We start from the raw sequence: 19187 nt of genomic DNA on the forward strand, positions 1-19187 counted from the left end.
GATGCGCTGTCACCACAGGTGGGGAGCTTTGAAAAATTTTTATAATCATTTTTGTTTATAGTTTACCAACTATCATGTTGGAGGAAAACGGTGATTAACCTTTTTCTGGGGACCTCTACCTCCAAACTAGGCAAATGGATGGCAAAACACCCTAAAAGAATTAGGTGCTGAAGTGACTTGCTGGGTAGCCATGTTGATGCAACATGCAGTCATAATATGTCATTGGCCCAGTCTGTCCTCTAAAGTTAAATTTCAGGAAACAGGTATATAAGCACATAAATACATATGGGAGGACTGTTTAAACAATTTGTATTTCTGTCCATCCAGTGCTAAGTTTTAAACAGCAGTCCTGTCTGGCAGGGGAGGGGGCACCTTCTTCTTTTATAGTTTCACTTTCGTTGACTCACTCGCAAGGGAAGCCGATGGAATAGGAACATGTTTGTGCCGTTAGGCTGTATGGTCTTTTATCTGTTTGAGGACTGAAGGACATGAAACTTAGGACCACTGTGATTTATATTGAAAATTGAAAGAGATTACTCACTAATTAGCTAAACGGGTTTTGAATATACCATTGCCGCCATCACCACCTCCTTCCTTGCAACAATTTTAAATAAGAGGGCTGCTGGAAGTACGAACATCAGACTTCTCCTCTCCTTCCTCCTGAAGAGGCGATTTTTTTCTGCGAAACGCGTCGGGAATTCAGAATTTAAACCCTTTGGGGGTATTTTGTAAGGAGAGGTCATTATATACACCCACGATTTTATTGTGTTTTATGTATTTGAAATGATGTTTGTTTTTAATGTTTATTAATAACAAACTTCTGTAATATACTGATGGTACTGGCTTTAAAAGTCCCGGTTAAAATTGATGTCTTTCATCGCACATCTTTTCCTATGAATGTTAGGGATGTGGCCTGTTTAAGATAAAGAAATGTATATAAATCTCTTCTGTCAGCATGCTCTTCACACAGAACATCTTACTTGTTTCTTGTTATATATCTTCTTCATCCTCCCTGAGCTCCTCAGTAGAATGCATTGAGATATGTAGTGCATGCTGCTTAAATAAAAAAAAATAAAAAAAAAGTACATTTAATGATTACAGAACTGCATTAATTTCCACTAGTTTTAAAGGTAAAAAATTGAAATAGTCACCATGCAGAGGAAATGCTGTGTGTTCAGCACTGTGTAGAGTTATTGTTATGAAGGCATTGGTGATGGTGGGATTAAAACCCAGGGTCGTAGTTTTGCAATACAACTTAGTCACAAAAAAATTGAGGGATAATTTTGAATGCGCTAACAAAGGTAAGTAATATATGTCACCTTATCATTCACCTTATCATTATTTCACCTTATCATTCCTATCAAGAGTGCACTCACCAGATGAGTACCCCTTGCAAGTACCAGGGTGGAACCCCTTTTACATTTAGAACTACCATAATTCTTTATGGCACATTCCTCTGGGATTTTGTTCCATGTTGACATGATAGCATCATGCAGTTGCTGCAAACATCAGCTGCACAGTCATGATGAAAATCTCCTGTTACACCACATTCCAAACATGTCCTATTGGATTGAGATCAGGTGAACGTGAAGGCCATTTGAATATTGTCTCAAAGTGTGCCAAGAAAATATATACCACAACATTACAACACCAGCTGTTGATGAAACACAGGGTGGATCTATGCTTTCATGGTGTTGACACCAAATTCCAACCATATCTTCTGAATTTTGCAGCAGAAAGAGACTCATCAGACCGGGCAATATTTTTCCAATGTATCTTGTCCGATTTTGGTGAGCTTAAGTAAACTGTAGCCTCAGGTGTTTGTTCACAGCGGACAGGAGTGGCACCCAACGTGGGCTCCTGCTGTTGTAGTCCATCTGCTTTAGGTTTCTATTGTGCATTCAGAGATGCTCTGCTACATTCATTGGTTGTAACCAGCTGTTAAATAGGTTACTGTTGCCTTTTTATTAGCGTGGAGCAATATGAGCAGTTTTTTTAGATGGTTCTGTGTGGATCAGCAGTTCTTGAAATACTCATACTAACATGCCTGGCCCCAAAAACCATGCCACAATAAACTAAGTCACTTAAATCACCTTATTTCCCAGACCTGGGCTCTATTTTATCTTCAGCAGATCATCTTGACAATTTCTCTATGCCTAAATGTAGTAGGTAGCTGTCATGTGATTTGTGTTAACAACTAGTTGAATAGGTGTACCTAATAAACAGTAAGTTGCAGTCAGACTGACTATACAATCGATTTTGTACAGAATTGTAGAAAAATGTGTGTGGTCATGTTGCTGATCTAAACATTAAATAAACAACTGTTGGTACTTAATCCAATATACCATTGTTGGGTGTGATTGCACAAGTCTATGCATTATTCTATAAGGCAGTTACTGGTAAAATACAGTGAAATTGTTTAGTAACCCTGCTATATTTTCATATCACCAATAAATGATATCAATTTTAAAGTTGAGTGTGGTGACATTGCCTAAAAAATATTAACTATAAAATTTAACTTTAACCTTAAAAATAAAACTTCCTGAGTATACTGTATACTGTTCCTTGAGTAATCACACATGTAATTGTGGTTTGTAACCAGCAGATGGCAGTCACCTAGCAGTTGGGTGAACTATCACTTCCCCAATGAAAGATGCAATGTTTACTAATAACTAATATGTACCCTGTGCTAATATTGATACTGGTGTGGTAGAAAGGAGGTGATGAAAACTCCTGAATTGTAAGAATCATCCATAAATCCCCCTTACCAATAGCTCAGTCTAAATTAACCAAATGTACCTTACCTGCAAATTTAAACAATGTAACACTAAGGTAAAAAGATAATAGTGTTGCTGTATAAAATGTATAACCACAGGATTACAGAGGTATACAGTCTAAGGGTTCTAAATATTTATCAATTTAATGTCCAATAAACAAAAACTATGCTAACCATTGGTAAGTGTGTAACTTACTAGTAATTATGACTTCCATTGAAGATCACAAGTCCCCCCTACACCCCACACACACACACACACACACTTTTTTCTTTAAAAGCTCAGCACTCTATTTGTACATTGTCAGGTAAATCTTGGTGCATGTGCAGTTTATAGCTGTGTACACAAATGTCTGACTTCTGTGACCCACCATAAAGTTATAATGTTGCACTTTCATCCCTGAGGTAGAAAAAAGACTGAGGACTCCTTAGCCTTTGCAATAGCACAAGATAAGAGAGCAATGACTACTGGTGAAAATTTCTTCTTTTTTTTTTTTTTATAAGCAATATTGTGGCTACATATCCTTAGAAACTGAGTAATCTACTTGGATGATTGAAGAACGACTCTAACTTTACAAAGCAAGTTCAATTGAATGGGGCTAAATCCTAGAACAGCGGTCGGCAACAAGTGGTCTGTGGCCCTGGGGGGCGCACCAGCCAAAGCCACGGACCATGTCTCCTGTACGGATCGCAGGCTCAGGGAAGTGGGTGAGTTCTTGAGTGACAACTGCCTCCCCGTGCATTCGCGGTCCAGGACTGGTAAATTTAGTGGCGGTGGGTCCGAAAAGGTTGGCGACCTCTGTCCTAGAAGTCTTAATGGATAAAAAAGTTCTCACACCCCTGGTAAAATGCCAGGATTTTGTCATTTAACAATTGGACCACAATAAATGGTTTTGAAACTGTACTATGTAATCGAAAAACAAATAAGTTAAGGGGAAAAAAATAAAAATGAACAATAAGCTGGTTTCATATGTGTGCACACCCCTAAATTAAAACTTTGTTGAAGCATAACTACAGCAGTCTTTTTGGGTAGGAGTCTATCAGCATGGCACATCTTGACTTGGCAATATTTTCACACTCTTCCTTGCAAAGGAGCACCAAATCTGTCCTATTGGAAGGATAATGGCTCACTTTGTCTTTTCGTGAGATTTAGGCTATGAATCGTGTCAAAAGAAGGAAGAAGTCACCCCTGCAATACCGAACTGAAAGAAAGGAAAGTATATTATCTAAGGTTGAGAGGTTTGCAAGGTCCACTTCAAAAAAATATTAATAAACAGGATTTATATAGCAGCAACATATAACACAGCGCTGTATATTATATAGGGATTGCGAATGACAGAGATACAGAAAATGACACAGGAAGAGAAGAGGACCCAAAGAGCTTACAATCTAGGAGGTGGTGGGAAGTATCATACAAGAGGAGGGGGGATATGCAGTGGTGGGAAGTAGTGAGGGTTTGAGGAGACAGAAAAAGATGGATAGGGGAGGTTGAAAAGATGGGTTTTGAGCGCTCTTTTAAATGAGCAGAAAGTAAGAGCAAGCCGAATAGGACAGGGAAGACTATTGCAGAAAAAAAAAATATACAGGACCATTGCTTGTGTTGACATTTCAATTCAGTGCACACTGTGACTTTCTGGTATTGTGTAATACAAGCTGCAGCAAGTCAGAGCCTGCCTTATTTTGTGGTTGATGGACATAAAATATCATCTAGCTATTTCCTTCCCCAGCCTCACTATTCCAGGCCTATACCTTTCTTTCCTTACAATATGTCAACAATACATGTAGGTCTTAGTACAGCTTTCTGTTTTCAGGAATCCATGTCTAGCACTCTACTGATGCCTACTACCAGACATGAATTGCTTAAAGAGGCATAGAGACTTTGAGATACGTCATTGAATAGTAAGTAATGAAAAAGTGACAATATTAAAAAAATATTTCCAACACGTTGATGAAAATGAAAATAAATCTAAAATATTATTAGATCAAACATTAGCTTTATCAGAGCTAGATTAAATACAAGTAGTGTGTAACATGTGTTGGACAGAAAAGATTAATATTATAAGTAAACAGGATTTATATAGCGCCAACATATTACGCAGCACTGTACAATAAACAGGGGTTGCAAATGACAGATGGATACAGAAAATGACACAGGAGAGGACCCTGCCCTGAAGAGCTTACAATCTAGGAGGTGGGGGATGTAACACACATCTCATATACATTTTTTTCAACATTTATTAGATATTAAAGGGAATTCCAATGCATAATTCATCAGCCCAAAGCAATGAAATGATAGTGGGAAAATGAATAAACGTGATTTTATAGTGGTGGGAGCAGCCAGCAACTCCCATAATGCGCCAGTATGCACATTTTATTGGCCCATCATGACGCACTTACCTCTGGGTGTGATCCCCTCCAATGAAGGCCAAAGTCCAAGCTCCCAGCATCATGTTGGCCCTGCCATGCCATCTCCCTTTTATATTGGGTCTGGCATCTTCTTCCTTCATCCATAGAACAAGCACTGGGCAAGGGAGTTACATTATCGCAACACTGAGCAATTCCAGGACTACACACTGTACTTTGCATACATCACATAATGATTTTAAAAATAAATGAGAAGACCATTTTTTTTATCTACACTATAGTAATATATTTTTACAGTACAACATATAACCAGAATAGAGCAATATATGTGTAATACAGGAATATATCTACATTACAGTAATATATTACCTAAAGTACAATTTGAATCTACAATGTAATAAAATATATCATCAGTCAACATATATATTTTACAATACAGTTATAAATCTACTGCAGAGCAATTCTGCACTATTATATATATATATATATATATTTATATATACATACATACACACACACATGCATATACATACATACACACACAACATACACCTAATACAGCAATTTTATATATACATATATACACACACACACACACACAGCATACACCTAGTACAGCAATTAATATATACATATATACACACCTAATACAGCAATTAATATTAATATATATATATATATATATATATATACATACATACACACACACATATTACAACACAAATATACAGTAATATAACTACAATAGTGTATATGATAGATAGATATGGAAAGGGTCATACTTGGCAAGCATAGATTTTAGTTTTTATTCAGATAGATATAGGGCTATATAGTAAATGAGAAGTTACCCATAGTAATAGAAGGGTGTAATATCTGAGATACTGACATGTGTGACCAGAGAAGTGGGTGAGGGACAAGCAGGTCAGTCACCTCAGCAGCCATGTGCTCCGTATGAATGTCAGGCTCCTGTGTGTGAATGTTTCAGCCCTTGGCTGTGTGGTGAAGTAGCTATGACCAGCTCCATACCTGGCAGGCAGAGCTCGGTTTATATACACCTTGTGTGTCCCGCCTCACTGACGAGCAGCTGCAGGGAGTGCACAGGTCTCCTTCCATCCGTTTCCTGTGGGTTGGGTCCTCCTGGAAAGGTGAAGACGGCAGAAGAAAGACTCTCTTATCGGCCTGTATGTGTGGCTATACTATGGCAGAGCTGATAACAATGACAACACACCGAGCACAGGGACACAAGTGAACTTACCTGTACATGGGACAGGGGGAGAATCTCATCTACCTGGACTGATTTGTATGGTCGGTGGATAATAAACTCAGCAATGCTGATTCAGGGATTCATCCTATGCTTCTTCCTGGTTTCACACCTGACAGGTAAGAACCACTTACTTGTGTATAACCACTTACCTGTGTATAACAATATATAAGAAGTTCTAAATAATTGTTATCCCATGTATGAATGTTACTTTGTACACGATGTACAGGTATTGTATGATATGGCTTTCCCCAAATACGCATGTTTTTTTTCCATTTGCTTCCTGTAATGTTGGTTTACACTATGGAAAATCCATCCTGGAAATATTGGGAAGTTTCAGCCAGGAGATGCCCAGGGTGTACATAGGGGTGTACAATGTTACCCAATCTGACCATAGGGGGATGGTAATGATTGGAGAATCCAACCTGGGAATATTGGGAAGGTTCAGCCAGGAGATGCCCAGGGTCTACATAGGGGTGTACAATGTTACCCAATCTGACCATAGGGGGACGGTAATGATTGGAGAATCCATCCTGGAAATATTGGGAAGTTTCAGCCAGGAGATGCTTAGGATGTACATAGGGGTGTAAAATGTTACCCAATCTGATCATAGGGGCATGGTAATGATTGGAGAATCCATCCTGGAAATATTGGGAAGTTTCAGCCAGGAGATGCTCAGGGTGTACATAGGGGTGTACAATGTTACCCAATCTGACCATAGGGGGATGGTAATGATTGGAGAATCCAACCTGGGAATATTGGGAAGCTTCAGCCAGGAGATGCCCAGGGTCTACATAGGGGTGTACAATGTTACCCAATCTGACCATAGGGGGATGGTAATGATTGGAGAATCCATCCTGGAAATATTGGGAAGTTTCAGCCAGGAGATGCTTAGGATGTACATAGGGGTGTAAAATGTTACCCAATCTGATCATAGGGGCATGGTAATGATTGGAGAATCCATCCTGGAAATATTGGGAAGTTTCAGCCAGGAGATGCTCAGGGTGTACATAGGGGTGTAAAATGTTACCCAATCTGACAATAAGTAGATGGACAAGATACAAATCTTGTTGTTATACACCGCTAAACCTTTCCTTCAGGAAGATTTTGAGAAATGTGTTCAAGTATTGGGTCTGGCAATATATTTAAGTAGATTGTGGAAGGGTCTCACGTCTGATCTTCTGATGGCTAACTGTTTATCTTTGATGGCCTGTAGATACAATATTATAGTAGTTAGAAAAGTTGATCAGATTTTGTATACCAGACACACATACATTATACGGTATATATATATATATTCTAGATTCCTCTGGTTCCCAAACCCAAGTTTGCAATGGTTAAATCAAATCTTGAGCAGGCCTTATTGCTTATCCAGATCATTTACTTCTCTATTGTTAGGCAAGAAGTGACAACAAGGCTGTACTTTGTATTGGGAAATAAATCTGGTTTCCTTTATAAGAATTACTGTAAGTTGATATGGCCTTTATACTATGGACCTCTGGGTCCTTGAGTAGTCATTTTACCTGTGCTGGTTCACATGGGGACAGAGTGGGGATGTGATTTTTGATACTTTCGAAAAAAAGTCAAAGCTTTCATAGGAAATTTTTTGGTGCTTAAGTCATGGATTAAAGGGACCCAGCGAAGATAAGTATAGGCATCCTATGGGAAATCTTTTAAAGCAGAACAGTTTCTTAGCCTCATAGAGGCAATGTAAAGGTTGGCCTTACATTTCAGTTCCAGGTATCAAGCAATCAATTAGTGATGTTTTCAAAACTCATCCACACATTCACATTTACATACACATTCAAAGTAGTGGGCAAGGGGAGTATAGGTGTAGGCATTCTATGGTGAATCATGTAAAGCAGGATTACAGTTCACTTGGTGCAAATTCAGCTATCAAGGGTAGTCAATTAGTTAGTAGCCAACCATAAATTGTATACAGCAAACAATTCAATTGTTCTAAAAACAGAAGGCTTAATTTGCCCTAATCTTAGTGTTTCTGCCTAGACCACTTTTTTACCATGAGAGAACCCTTGAAATAACTTTCAGGTCTTCATGGAACCCCTACAATAATTGCTATATCCACTGCTCATAGTATGTTAGTGTGATGGTCAGTGGACCATATGGCCTCCTATATGGTTGGCCGTTGGGAAGAATGTCAAAATGATAATTGGTGTCACTTAAACTGAATTGAGAGGCACACATTGGTCACTGCTCAAGGAACCCTTTGAGCAAACTTTGGGGGAACCCTGGTTGAGAAACAGTGTTCTAGACAAAGACACACTTTCTTGAAGGAAATTGTAGATACAAAACAGGCAGGGTTTATAGTCTTCTTTTCTTCTGGACTGCAGTTTGGGAGGGTTCTGTTTTGAGTGTCCACATTGTTGTATGATAACATAATTGCATTATGTTTGCTTTGTTGATAGTCCATTTGAGGGATGCTAACAGGATTTGGAAGACACATCATGACCTTACAATGGGCCTGATTTATTAAAGCTCTCCAAGGTTGGAGAGGATACACTTCAGTGAACATGGCTGATCTAGCAAATCTGGAATAGATCTGGTCCAGGATTCAAAACATTTGCTATCAAATAGCAAATGATTTTTTAGAAATCCCTCCCAGGTTTGCTGGATCACCCAGCTTCCCTGATGAAAGTATATCCTCTCCAGCCTTGGAGAGCTTTAATAAATCAGGCCTAATGCGAAGTGACAACATGACTGGTCAGCAGTGGCAAATCAAAAATCTCCACTACTATTGGAAGCATAAAGGACAGTCACATAGCCCAATTTGAACGTTTCATTCAAAGAAGTTGTGCTGTCAGTCCAAGAAGCAGTGACAAGACTAGAAGTGGCCAAGTGCTGATTGAAAATATACAGAACATGTGTCAACCTTTTAGCCCAAAGGAACCCTTAAAATAATTTTTAGGTCTCCTCTTAACCCCTGCTAAAACAGATTAATCTGGGATTAGTAGGAAGAATCCATAGGATGAATGCCCCCTTTTACAATGGTCATCAGAATGCCACCTTACAGAAATGTAAAGCTTCCATCGGTGTCCTGCCATCTCTGCCGAGTGGCATTGGCTGTGGACTTCTGCAAGCATCATCGAATGGGAGGTTTAGCATTCATGGCTAGGGGAACACCTGGCAACCAGTGGAGGAATTCTAAGGTTCCATGGAACAGGGTTGTACAAGTGACAACACTCTTGTTTATCTTACTGTCGTGCCAATGAGTGTCAGCACTACCGTGAATTTTGTATCCGTCCTACAGAGAAAGCTGCTTCAGGTAGATTTTACTGGCAGACTCGGCAGGTATTTAGGGGAAACTGTGAATTGTGGTAATGCAGAACAACAGAATGCATAAGTGTGAATCCTTTTACTTGGGACACTGACCCAGTACAAACATGCAAATGAGAAGGTCACAGCCACATTATAACTTTTTATCTGTATACTTATTTTTCACTAAAAGCATTGAAGTCAATGAATTTGCAAAAAAGCCAGGCAAATGGCAAAACAGAATTCAGTAATGGCAGCCTCCATATTCTGCTAGCAGAGTTTCTTTAACCAGGTGAGATTTCAGATTTTCTCAGTTTATTGCCATTGGCACTAATTCAAATAACTGCTGATAGGTTTTCATGCACCATTAAACAGAAGTCATATTGTTAAAATTTAACTTGCCTGCTATACTTGTTAGTATATTGGTCAGACTAGTTATTCAATTTTTATTTAAATCTCAAAGGCTCAGTAGTACATTGGTGTTATGTAAAGAAACACCCAGTTTCTCTACCTCCCCTGACATGACTCATAGTTTGGCAGAACTAAAAGATTAAACTTCCTTTATACTGCTCATATAAAATAAACTACTGAGTAAATTTAGCTAGTGAATTGTAAATAGCAGCTAATGCATTCATTCTGATCTCTGGCTATTGTCCTCTATTGGACTTTTTCTTTACTTTCATTCCTTCTGCACTGTTTATATCTGGAAGGGCGCCTTTATTGCCGTATTGTCAACCCATTCAGTATTTGTTTCTTCCTCTACCTTCAGGTCCTAGTCAAATAGCCAGCCATAAATTCCATGCTGATTAAAACTAGTTTTCATAGGAAGTAATTTTACCATAATAATCCTAGGGAGTAATTTTACCATATTAATCTATCACCTTTTCTGGAGCATTTGCGACATAATTACAATAGTAATGGTGGTAAATGGACATAAAATAATTTTGCATGTCTTGACTACCTCTGATTGGCTACTGTATGTAGTAGTTGAGCTACTTTGAGAGAATGAGTGTTGTTTTTACTAGCACAAGTAGAATATACAGATAAAGGCTGTATTTAAGGTTTATGGAGTGAGCCTTATACATGTAGGCCAGGTACACCCATGCCTCATTCTTGTAAAATAAAAGTAACAAAGCATTTTTTTTTATTATAATAAACATGAACAGTGTAGCTTATGATAGTTTGTTGTAGGCTATGATCAGACTGGTGTAAGAGGGGTGGCAGTGACCAGTTTAATACTTCTAACTGCTGCCCACCGTTTTTTAAAAAAACAGTTCAGCACTACAGGTGGCCGAGGCATTAATGTTCATGTCCATCTTTGAACCTTTATGATTTAGGTGGGTGAATATTGCAGAAGGGGACAGGCATTGTCTACCGTGCATTTGCCAACATTGCAGTGCTATAACCTCTATTGAGAAGGAAAAAAAAAAAAAAATATATATATATACACATCACCTTATAAAACTTCCTAGCTCTGTTGGGAATGTTTGTAGGAGAACATGGAGAATGATCACATGACTCTTTGTATTCATGTATTTTTTCCGTGCTTATAAAGAAAAGTGATACTAATGGGCTGTTATGTTCATCAATTGTGATAATGCTAGTTGCATTTCTTTCAACTCTGAAATGTGAGAAAGTGGGACAGAGTTACAAAGGAAGGGTATGTTAAAAATTAGAGGGAACTTGAGTAGGTTCAAAAGGGGTATGGTTAAAGTGATCCTTATTACAATACTCACTGCATACATATACCACATTCTTTGTACTCACAAGATTTGCCTCAGTTGCTATATTATAGGAGAGTGTCAAACAGATGCAAACAGCAGGGCAAAAAAAGAAATCTTTAGCCTTGTATGCTTTTCTACAAACAGCTAATATTTTGTTTGCGCGTACCTCACAACCATGTTGTAAAACACGGTCATAGTCACAGACGTGATACCTGTCCTTTGATTACACTGACAAATCAATTTTGTGAAAACGCTGTTGTAAATTTTTTTTATGTTTTTATTGATAACTGCTATAGTACTGGGTTCCATCTTTTCGCTTAAAAATAGGAAACTCTTTGGTAAATCCAAATTGAAATGAGTATTATCATTTCAATGCCACTCCACATTTGAGAACTCCTGTAGATCCCCGGACTATTCCAGAGGCAGAATAATATACCTTATTTTACCCTCAACGCAAACTGTTTTTCATGACACAGTGGGAGGCTAATATGGTCAATTCGTGGGCAATTGAAGATTGGCACAATGTATCATCTCCTATCCTGTATTTTCCTCATTACCTCCTTAATTGAGGCAAATTAAAAGGCAGTAGTATGGTGTCATCTAGTCCCAGGCAGGCTTCACAGACAAAACATCATGATGTCCAATGACAAGCTTACTTGTACAATTCTTCATAAACTTGCCAATTATTAGAAAACTTGGGACCCTTGGATAGAATATTTTAATGCCTAGAGAGTTATCCATCAGCATCTTAAAGGTCCTGAGAACACAGATATTGCTATTGTTGCACACCTGTATTCTGCTGCGGTATTTGAATTTTCATAAAATTTTAGGTGCTTTCATTTATTTATCAAACATTCTCTTGACATCCCTGTGCTATTGGTAAATATGGACCTACAACCTACTACTATGTCTTCCTGTTACCTTTCTGTTGTTTGTGTTATTTTCTACCCAAAACATCAATAAAATGTTTGAAATATAAAAAGTAGAAATCTCTGGTCTCCTAAAAATATTTACTTCTATAACTTTATTTTGTGTAGCCAGTGATCATGTTACTCTATTGTTATGTATATAAATGCCTTTCTATTTAGATTCTTACTTTGCTTCTCTGGAAGCCTTGTGTAGAGATTTTGCATGTTCCTCGTTCTGATTATTCTTTGCTTCTTCTTAATTGTTATGTAATGTTTGTAAAGATTGAGTTTGCATTGAAAAACTACTATTTAAAGTAATCATAGATTAAAATTCTCCTATTTATAATTAATTTGTAAATTGTTTCTTCTCTGTTATCAAAAACTGTGACCACTGACTAAAAAATACCAAAACTCACAATATCTTATAACTAACTATTACCATAATCAACTCAAAAGTTCAAATTATTTTAGCCTGTAAAAAGGAGGGGAAAGATAAACAGACTAAGGCCATGTCATTTTTTTCTTTAAGGAAATGTTTTGAAAATAACACACCATGGATGTGTGTATTCACATTATTTTATTGGCATTTTTATTTGAATACTGTTTTGAATGTTAACAGTGACAGATGCTTTTTTTGACCTAGGTTTATACCCAAAACATTTTCCTGTATTTTCAGGCACCTTGTTTTATATTTGCGTACATATATTTGTGTAGATACACAAGTGTTTTACCTTCCGTATTAATTATAATGCCACTAGTTTATTCATACCCCTCTTCTACAGGGCATAGCCAAGAAAATTAATTAGCTCTTTCCTTATTCATCTTTACAGTTTATTCCTGTGTCACTTGCTTATTCATTGGGACAATGAGGTTATGGTGATTCACTTTCCAGTAAGCGTGTTGCATGCATAAATATATTGAAAGAAGCTATAAATTACATGAGAAAGTAAGAATGCTGGTGTCATGCTTCTGGTTAGGTAGTATGAGTAAAAGTTTGTGAATCAAAGTATAATCCTTTGCAAAGATTTCAAATCCTTTGCAGAAAAGGCAGTTCAGATATGTGTTTAAGCAGAACTTTTAGCAATTTGTAGTACCACTTTAAGCTCCGACCATTGTCTCATATGTCAGTCAAATCAGCTCTCAAACATGCCTATATCCTGTTTAATCATCATCTCTGGTTACCTACAGCGTTTCCTGTTATAGTGATTACAGTTGATGATTCCCTTGGCTAATTTTTTTCAGTTTGCTCATCACTAATCAGCTAAAAAAAATTCTTAGTCCCTATCTGAACTGTTTATAACGATTCAGCTTTCATAAGCGCAGGATTAGAATGAAATATCTAAAGATATATATCCATAGATATCCAAAGTAAAAAACTTTTTGGAGAACGAACAAGCATTCTATACTTTTTTCTAACTTAACTACGTAAAAGTATAAAAGCAAGAAAGTAAAACTCAGTTTAATCAATTTAGTTCATGAGAAAAAAATGTTGTGAATTAAATGCCCTTGACTTGACTAAACAAAATCGGAAATACATTGTCAGTTGAATAAATACTGTATATAACTTTATTGAGCAAATAGATGAATTAATTATTGATGGTGTAAATGTGTGAATGTTTATTTTTTGTCAATAATGGGACTCAGCTTGTCTCAGTTTGATTTTGCCTTGCTTATTCCTCATTTAAGAATTGGCAGAAACAAGTTTGGGTGATAAAGGGATCTGAGTGGTTGTAAAGATATTATAGATGGAGGCATTGACATATGATTGTTTGAAAGGAGTACAATTTAAACTTATATATAAAGGCCCTATTGTGCCGACAGGCATAAAAGAAAATATAGGGGTGCCACCACTAAAAGTTTTCTATAATTTCTGGTTGCCTCTTTTTATGCCAATCCAATTTCCTTAAAACTTTCTAAATAATTCTCTTAATCTGATGTTCTGATTCCTTTTGTTTACTTGTTTCAGGTAAACCCAGGACATAGTTGTACTGTAGTCAATGATAGCCAAGCAACTTGCATTTTAAGAAAGAAAGAGGATAACAATGGCAAGCTGTAGGTTTGCTTTAAACATTTCTTGATGGCTTCTCCTAAGTTAGGCCAACCTTGTCAAACCTTGGTTTTATGTTGTTTTACATTTCATTACCTAAATTTGTCCTTGTAATTATTTATTTTTACCTAAGTAGCCTTTGTGCTTTCTTGATAGGACGGGCAAGATTCTAGCATGTGTTGGCTCATGGGTTGTGTGTTTTTTTTTTATTATGTTGATTTTAATATTGAAACAAAGGGAAATAGAAGGAAAAGAGAGGCTTTTCCTTTCTGCACTCAAAATCATAAAAATTGTAGAGGTTTATTAATTAATAGGCACGAGTAGTCTAAACGATACAGAGTTCTACTGTGCTAGAAGTTTACCTAACACACTTTCTTTAGAGATAGTAAATCATAAAGTCTGTGGTCATTTTGTATAAACGTAGGAAGTTACAATGAAGAGAGTTCAAAGAACTTGGCCCCAACGCGTTTCGCCCGTTTGGGGCTTCCTCAGGGGATTTAGGAGTTCAATATGTTTTTTTTGCGGATTTATAGTTTAGGGGACCACGTGTTAAAATAGGGATCGGTGGGTGCAGCCAGACACCTGTATAGGTAAACTTTGTGTATGCTGCCTGCAAGCAGAAGAAATATGCTAGCAATGTACTGGTGGTATGCAACAGGGTAATAAAGGTGGCAAATTTGGAGAATAGAAACCATAGGCATATAGGTGGAGAACTCAGGATTTCCTTGGTGGTTTCCTCAAGGCGATTTGTTAGTCCAAAATCTAAGCTATGAAGCTAATATAGTTAATTGTTGGTGTACTTCACTGTGTTGTTGCCATGTGGCTACTCCCCGGAATAAACAACAATACTGTAAAGTACTGCTTTTTGTATTTTCCATTACTTCCTTGGTGACAACAGTCACCAGTACAAATAGAAATGGTAATTCACCTCCGTGTAAACACAGGGTTTAACCTTTCCTCTCTCCATATCCAAAAATAAGAAAAAGTTTTGCTTTAAATACTCAAATAGCATTTTAATAAAATGGTGTACTTTTCTCTTTACAGAATCCATCACAATTTCATTACAAGCAAAAGACAACATAACAATCAGTATCAAAAATGTTGTTAATACTACGCCATCTCCGTGCCTCCTCTGCATTGATAAAAAGTGTGACAAGTTGAGTCTGATAATTCGTTCTGGGAGCACTGTGGATTTTACCTTCAGTTGTAATACTCCCCAGACGTACTATATTATGGAAATCAACAGGACAGTTGGTGAGTTCACTGTGCATATACTGTGCCCTAAAATGTTGAAAGTATATACAACTTCACATCTATCTCTTAATGAAGTGAAATTGTTTTTTTTTTTAATTGCCTTAAATGAAGAAAGTGTGAATGTTTCTGTTTGTATATTTTCAAATCTCGAGATGAAGAATGTGTAAACTCCTATTATAGATGGGTTCAGAAAAGTAGGGTTTTAGGCATAAAACAATGGTATTTAATTGCATTAAAAATCTAATACCGTGTTTCCCCGATTTTAAGACATCCCCATTAAATAAGCCACTCCCGATTTTTGAAAAAATAATTAAAATAAGACACTCATCCGTGAATAAGACATCCCCCGATATTTGATCCTGTGTGTGTCTCCTTGATGCTGGCTATCCCCTGAAAATAAGACCTAGGGCATATTTTGGCATTTCAAAAAATATAAGACAGTGCCTTATAGTCGGGGAAACAGGGTATATGTGTGTGTGTCACTATTTCACTATTATTGTCACTAAAAATAGTTCAGGAAAGAGAACAGGGGACTCACATGTCCCAGCGATACTAACAAGGCGTTTTAGAGTATTTCAATACGTTTGTAGAGGGGTTTGTTTCCCAGAAACCTATGTATGCAAAAATGTTTATGAGAACAACCTATGACCTATGGAGGTTTAAGGTAAATATCTACACTTTCCTAGGGGTTGGCTTAATCAGAAGCCTTATCTTTTTTAAAAATAGGGGGAGCACCCATCTTTGAACATTAATTATATATTTTAGAATCTTAGCAATCATATACTAAATTTAGTACATTTTTGAAGAAAATGTTTACTATCAATAATCAAGGTCCAGTCTTAGGCTGTCTGCTACTGCTTAGGTTTACAATTCATGGTCTAGGTTTTTAGTTTCATCTGTTAGTCAGTTCTGTATAGCAAGATGGGGCTTTCACGATTCCAGGTACTGCAGTTAGGGACTTTTGAATGAGCTACTATTTACAGTGATCATTCTGTGAAACATTGTAAAATTTTTCCTCATATCTTTTTTGGAAACTGCATAAAACAAGCAAGGAAAATTGTAGAAGGTGGCTGCCATGGTGCATCCTGTGAGACCTGCCCTGGTGGTGAGACAAGTTCTGTCTCAAGTATGTTGATATCAGCATGGTGGCATGTTCCCCCTCCCCAAATCTGGTTTTAGTGACCCAATATGGAGCATTGTACCACTAATTTTCTCAGAACTGGATAAATATATATTTTTCCACCTTTCCTGGGCATGTTTGCCTCATGGGTTTACAATAGCCTGGTAGTAAGATTTCCAGAGGACATGGCAGGAGCTCATGACAGTTCTCTTTGGCCCCCATCTATATATAAAAAAAAATCTCCTACCAATTTGCCCAAAGTAGTAAGCTTATTTAAACTAAAAGTTCAGTTACTCTGTTCCAGCTTGAAACCATTGACTAGGAATCCCAAGCAACTAAGGGGAAATTAGCCTTTTGGTTAAGTGCTGTTTTCAAAATGCCACCAGGAATTAAAGGTTTTGCCTGGTTCCAGGCCCATCTATGGAGAGCTGGTATCCAGCAGTGTACAGCACTTTAAACTCAATGCAGTTCCTCCTACAACACAAATTTGGCAGAGCTGAACCAGCCCAACCATACAGATTGCAGCTAAAAATAGATCACTATTAGAAATGATCAGTTTCCCCAGTATAATCTCAAGAATTTCAGTACTTTATTCTTCACCAAGAGCTCAGGTGCAGGTCAACGTAGCTCTATCCGAGTCCTTTCAAATTTGAACGGTACAAGACAGGGATGTCCCTTCTTCCCTTTGCTATATGCACTGGTCATGGAGCATTTAGCTCTGGCTTTGCGCCATACCCCAAATGTCAAGGGTGTCACGATAGGGGATTCACACTACAAACGCTCACTGTATGCGGATGATCCACTCCTGTACATGTGTGCGGACGATCTACTCCTGTACATATCTACCCCACACATTACAATTCCATCAATAATGAAGGAATTTGATAAATTCAGTCTCTGAGTAATTCACCCTTAAATTACTATAAAGTCTGAAATCCTCCACATTACTTTAGACGCTAGTCAAATGTCTTCTATCAGCACTAATACCTCTTTCAGGATCTGTAACGAGGCGGTTAAATACCTGGGTATTTAGATCACATCCGATCCCTCTAAGTTATTTCCATATAATTACACCCCATTGTGTAGTAAATTATAGTTGGATCTCCAGAAATATTAATCCCTACCATTGATATGGTTCGTTTGTATCAACACTCTAAATAGGGATATTTTTCCTAAGCTATTATATGTGTTCCAAACAGTCCCTATATTTCTACTGGTAAATAATTTGCATAAATTGCACAGGCTGTACGTCATTTTTTGTGGAGAGCAATGTGCTCTTGGTTAGCATTCCGTACCCTAGCCATATACAAGCATGGGGGTGGGGTAAGAGTTCCTGATATAATTTCCTATTATCGGGCATCGGTATTGGTGCGATTGATAGACTGGTTTCATAATAGAGAATCAAAGGAATGGGTTCTGCTAGAAGAATCTCTCTCTCCAATTAGTCTCAAGTCCCTACCTTGGGTGAACCGGTCTCTCTTACATCCAACTTCCCCCATACCTAAACTTACCACCGATTTACTACATAATTGGGATGTCTCTATCAGTTTAGGAAATCTATCTATGAGACCAAGCCCATGACGCCACTATTTATTAAATCCAGCATTTCTGCCAGCTATGGGTGCAACCCACTTTTTATCTTGGTTTGCCTCCGATGATCACCACCTCAAAAATATTCTTCACAATTGCTGAGTTCCCTCTATGTCATCCCTCAATATATCTAATAGAAGTAAGTTGCTCACATGGCTTTTGTATAGACAATTGACCTCCTTTGTGTCCTCACTCACTAATACATCCTTGCTACATAGAGGTCTGGCGGAACTTAGGGCGATATTTAGCTCAACTACACGCTCCACTCATGTTATCTCCATGCTATTCGTGCTGTTTGCCCAGAAACCTGACCTCATCTACCCTGTGTATAGAGGATATTGGGAGAGAGACTTAGGCGAATCGATAACAATGGAGGACTGGGAGAAATCCTTTATCCTTACTCATAAGCTCATGCTGACATGTAAAGCCCCGGAGACTAATTACAAGATACTATTTAGGTGGTATTGCTGCCCAGTAGACATGCATTGAATATCCTCCCAACAGTTTGATAGATGCTGGCGATGTTACACGCAAAGAGGGCCAATGCTTCACATATGGTGGGAATGCCCAACTATATCCTGGTTTTGGGAAACTGTATAATAATTGCACCGGGTCCGCCATTCCTAACAACCCCAAGGTGACTCTCCTTTCCTCATGGCTGCTAGGGCCCTGATCCCGAGAATATAGAAACAATCCACAGCCCCTTCCATTAACCCCCCTAGCGTTCTAATTCTGTTCGTATTTCCGTGGAAAAAGCGTTACATTTTTTTTTTGCATGGAAACATGCATGCATTTTTTTGTAGACTATAATTCTTAGGCATAATTCACCGAAATATGTCCAATATTTAATAAGTTTAAAATATATGATAAAAT

The 19187-nt window shown here is 37.7% G+C and overlaps 1 protein-coding gene across 1 annotated transcript in view; it reads left to right on the top strand.

The window, feature by feature from the left end:
* Positions 1-6276: 6276 nt before the first annotated feature.
* Positions 6277-19187, top strand: part of CDCP1 (CUB domain containing protein 1) — a 31840-nt gene continuing 18929 nt past the window's right edge. The window contains exons 1-2 of the mRNA XM_072412263.1: positions 6277-6517; positions 15395-15604. Coding sequence (XP_072268364.1) covers positions 6466-6517; positions 15395-15604 — 262 coding nt within the window. The 5' untranslated portion in view covers positions 6277-6465. The remainder of the gene's footprint in view (positions 6518-15394; positions 15605-19187) is intronic.

This window comes from Pyxicephalus adspersus, chromosome 5, assembly GCF_032062135.1.
Source record: "Pyxicephalus adspersus chromosome 5, UCB_Pads_2.0, whole genome shotgun sequence".
Classification (NCBI taxonomy): domain Eukaryota; kingdom Metazoa; phylum Chordata; class Amphibia; order Anura; family Pyxicephalidae; genus Pyxicephalus; species Pyxicephalus adspersus.